The following is a 3,705-nucleotide window of genomic DNA, read 5'->3' as shown; positions in this document are numbered from 1 at the left end:
CACAGTAACTGGAATCTGACTCCATCTCCTTAATAGTAAGTCATTCTGGAGGTGGCAGCTGGCAGGAGTCAGTGTGGCTGGGATGGCAGGCTAATTGTGGTTGACCTTGACCAGCCCACTTGAACTCTCAGTTTTCCCATCTGGAATGGGGGTGCTGAGAGCACCCAGCTGAGAAGGGCTACTGATGACGAAGCACGTTAGTGCAGGAAGGCCTGGTACCAGGCAAGCGCTGGGCACGCATTCTGCCACCCTGACCCCCTGGGTTCCTCCTCAGCCTCACTCTAGGCTCTGAGCCTCCAGCAGCCCCAGCCTGCACTGTACATGATAGGGGCTGCAGTGTTGATGTCACGAGTAGCCGATCAAGGCCGTCGAGCATGGCTACTCGAGCTGGACTTGTCTTCAGACCCCAGCTCTGCCGGCCACCAGCTGTGTACCTTTGGGCAGGTCTCACCAAGGTGGCCGTGGTGGTCTCACAATGAGGCGGTCATGCAGTGACCTCGGCCGAGTACCTGGCTCACGTGAGCTGCCAGAGCAGGGCTGCAGGAGCGGGTAGTGAGGGGTTATCGCTGTTTTGTGGAGGAAGACTCTGAGGAGAGTTGATGTGGCAGGAGGTGGGGGAGTGATGAGGCGGAGAGGTTGACAGGGGTTCTGTGGGATGGCAGGGAGACGGGAGGAGGCTCAGGGGGAACCCAGGGCAGTGAGCCAGCCCTTCATGTGCCCCTGCAGGCACCCAGCTCAGCCAGGCCGTCATCCGCCAGTATTACCAGCCCCCAGACCTTCTGGACCTCTTCGGAAGCCTCCTCCAACTGGACTTGGAGGAAATCTTTCAGAAGAGCAAGCCCCGCTACCATAAGCGCACTAGCTCCGCCGTGTGGAACTCGCCACCCCTGCAGGGCCCCAGGGTCCCTGGCAGCCTGGCCTACAGCCTGAAGAAGCGCTGAGCCAGCCCGCGGGCCGCTCGACCATCTCGGCCTCTGTCTGTGTCTGTCTGTCCATCTCTCTGTTGACCTACTGCCCTCCTGCCTGGTATCCTGTCACTGAGGGTTTGGTCAGGTGTATATAAACGTCCTCTGTGTCATGGGTGAAGAGTGGCCCAACCCCACCTGGTCTGTGGACAGCACTCTGTAAATAGATTGTTAGAGTTCAGCTGAATTTTAGCCTCTAGTGTTTGAAAGCTAGGTTAATAAAGTCTATTCCTTTAAGCCTGCTGTGGGTATCATGGCACCAGGGCTTCTCTGCACAAAGCCCTGGACCCTGGCTCTGTCTTGGGCCACCTGAGGGGCCGGAGGAGGAGGTATGTGTCAAGGTCAGCTGGATCCCACCCCCAGAGAGGCGGATGGGGCAGGTGATTCTGATGGCAGCCCTGAACAACCCTGAGAAACACTTCAGTTACTTTCGTGTTGAGGCAGGGGACATTAAAAGCCTGTTTTTCTGGGCACCGCCCTGCCTGGAAAGAGGGGCTCGTTCAGTGGGTCAGACTTGGAGTTGAGGTCAGAGTTGGGCTCTTGACACAGCTCTGCCACTTAACACAGGCCCTCAGCCCCTCCACGCCTCAGGTTCCATCCACCCTCGCCGCACAGATGCTGAAAGGACTTTAGAACATGGACAGGCCACTGAAGCAGATCTGGGTGAGGAAGGGGATGTCTCTTGAAACTGCCGTGGGACCAGTACATGCAAGCAGCTGGGATGTTTCTCCAGCAAAACCAGGCAGCCGCCAGGTTCAGTGCTCATTAGCCGCCTCATTAAATGCTTCTCCATGGAAGCTGGCTCTGCCCCACTGCCGCCAGCTGTGTACTAAACCTGCCGTAGCTCCATCTCCTTCTCCAGCTCCTGGGACAGGGGTTGGTGAACTTGGGCCTATGGGCAAATCAAGTCACAGTCCGTTTTTCTCAAGTTTTATTGGAACCCGCTCTGTAGACATGAATTAACTACTGTCCCCATCCGCCCTGCTGAGGGCAGAGTTAAGGAGTTACAGCAGAGGCCTAATGTCTCCCAGAGGTGAGAGTATTTATTCTTTTTTTTTTTTAATTTTTTATTCCTTTATTTCTCATGTGTTCCCCATCCTGAACCCTCCTCCCTCCTCCCTCCCCATACCATCCCTCTGGGTCGTCCCAGTGCACCAGCCCCAAGCATCCAGCATCGTGCATTGAACCTGGACTGGCATCTCGTTTCATACATGACATTTCACATGTTTCAATGCCATTCTCCCAAATCTTCCCACCCTCTCCCTCTCCCACAGAGTCCATAAGCCTGTTCTATACATCAGTGTCTCTTTTGCTGTCTCGTATACAGGGTTATCGTTACCATCTTTCTAAATTCCATATATATGCGTTAGTATACTGTATTGGTGTTTTTCCTTCTGGCTTACTTCAGAGAGTATTTATTCTATACCTTTACAGAAAATGTTCGCTGACCCTACTTCAGGACAAAATCAAGGCTGAATATGAGATTTTTTTAAATGAGCAAAGAGCAAATACACATAACAGGCTGAGATCTAGAAGACTCCACCCATGAAAAGGAAAACATTTTACTATTCATTTAAACAATTTAAGTTTGTTGCATATGTTCTCTGGGCTTCCCAGGTGGTGCTAGTGGTAAAGAACCACCTGCCAGTGCAGGCCACCTAAGAGACGTGGGTTCAATCCCTGGGTCGGGAAGATCCAATATTCTTGCCTGGAGAATCCCATGGACAGAGGAACCCGGCGGGCTACAGTCCATGGGGTCACAGAAAGGACTGACGCAGTGTACATGCGTGCACACACATGTTCTTGGATGAGAAAACTTGTGTTGAGTCTGCTGGTGAGGGTGTGTTTGCCCAAAGCCATAATGTCAAAATACGGCCTCTTGTAAGCTTATTTGTATGGTGGGTTTGAGAAGAAATGGTTAAATCAGCAAAAGGGTAGTTACAGTTCCTCTGCGTCTTCACCAGCACTTGATATTCTCGGTGCTTCTTATTTTTGCTGTTTTTATAGATGTGGAGTGAGTTCTTGTTGTGGTTTGTTGTATTTTTTTTTTTTTTTACTTTGGCGGCACTGTGAGGCTTGCAGGATCTTGGTTCCCCAATCAGGGATCAAACCTGTGCCCCCTGCACTGGAACCTTGGAGTCTAAGTCCTAACCACTGGATCACCAGGGAATTCCCTCTTCATGGTTTTAATTTGCATTTCCCTAACAGCTGGTCATGCTGAACATCATCTCATGTGCTTACTTGCCATCTGCGTATCTTTGGCGAAGTGTCTGTTCAACTCATTTGTTCATTTTTAAATTGAGTTGTTAGTTTTCTTGCTGTTTCAGATCAGATCAGTCGCTCAGTCGTGTCCGACTCTTTGCAACCCTATGAATCGCAGCACAGCAGGCCTCCCTGTCCATCACCAACTCCGGGAGTTCACTCAGACTCAGGTCCATCGAGTCAGCGATGTCATCCAGCCATCTCATCCTCTGTCATCCCCTTTTCCTCCTGCCCTCAATCCCTCCCAGCATCAGAGTCTTTTCCAATGAGTCAACTCTTCACATGAGGTGGCCAAAGTACTGGAGTTTCAGCTTTAGCATCATTCCTTCCAAAGAAATCCCAGGGCTGATCTCCTTCAGAATGGACTGGTTGGATGTCCTTGCAGTCCAAGGGACTCTCAAGAGTCTTCTCCAACACCACAGTTCAAAAGCATCAATTCTTTGGCGCTCAGCCTTCTTCACAGTCCAACTCTCACATC

General features: G+C 51.5%; 1 protein-coding gene across 1 annotated transcript in view; it reads left to right on the top strand.

Moving 5' to 3' along the window:
* INCENP (inner centromere protein antigens 135/155kDa) overlaps nucleotides 1-1,202 on the top strand; it is a 32,120-nt gene extending 30,918 nt beyond the window's left edge. The window contains exon 20 of the mRNA XM_010854058.1: nucleotides 727-1,202. Within this exon, the coding sequence (XP_010852360.1) occupies nucleotides 727-941 (215 nt within the window). The 3' untranslated portion in view covers nucleotides 942-1,202. The remainder of the gene's footprint in view (nucleotides 1-726) is intronic.
* The last annotated feature ends 2,503 nt before the right edge of the window (nucleotides 1,203-3,705 follow it).

This window comes from Bison bison, unplaced genomic scaffold (genome assembly GCF_000754665.1).
Source record: "Bison bison bison isolate TAMUID 2011002044 unplaced genomic scaffold, Bison_UMD1.0 scf7180017864334, whole genome shotgun sequence".
NCBI lineage: Eukaryota > Metazoa > Chordata > Mammalia > Artiodactyla > Bovidae > Bison > Bison bison.
Note: the sequence above shows the minus strand (reverse complement) of the source record. Positions and strands in the feature narration are given on the sequence as shown.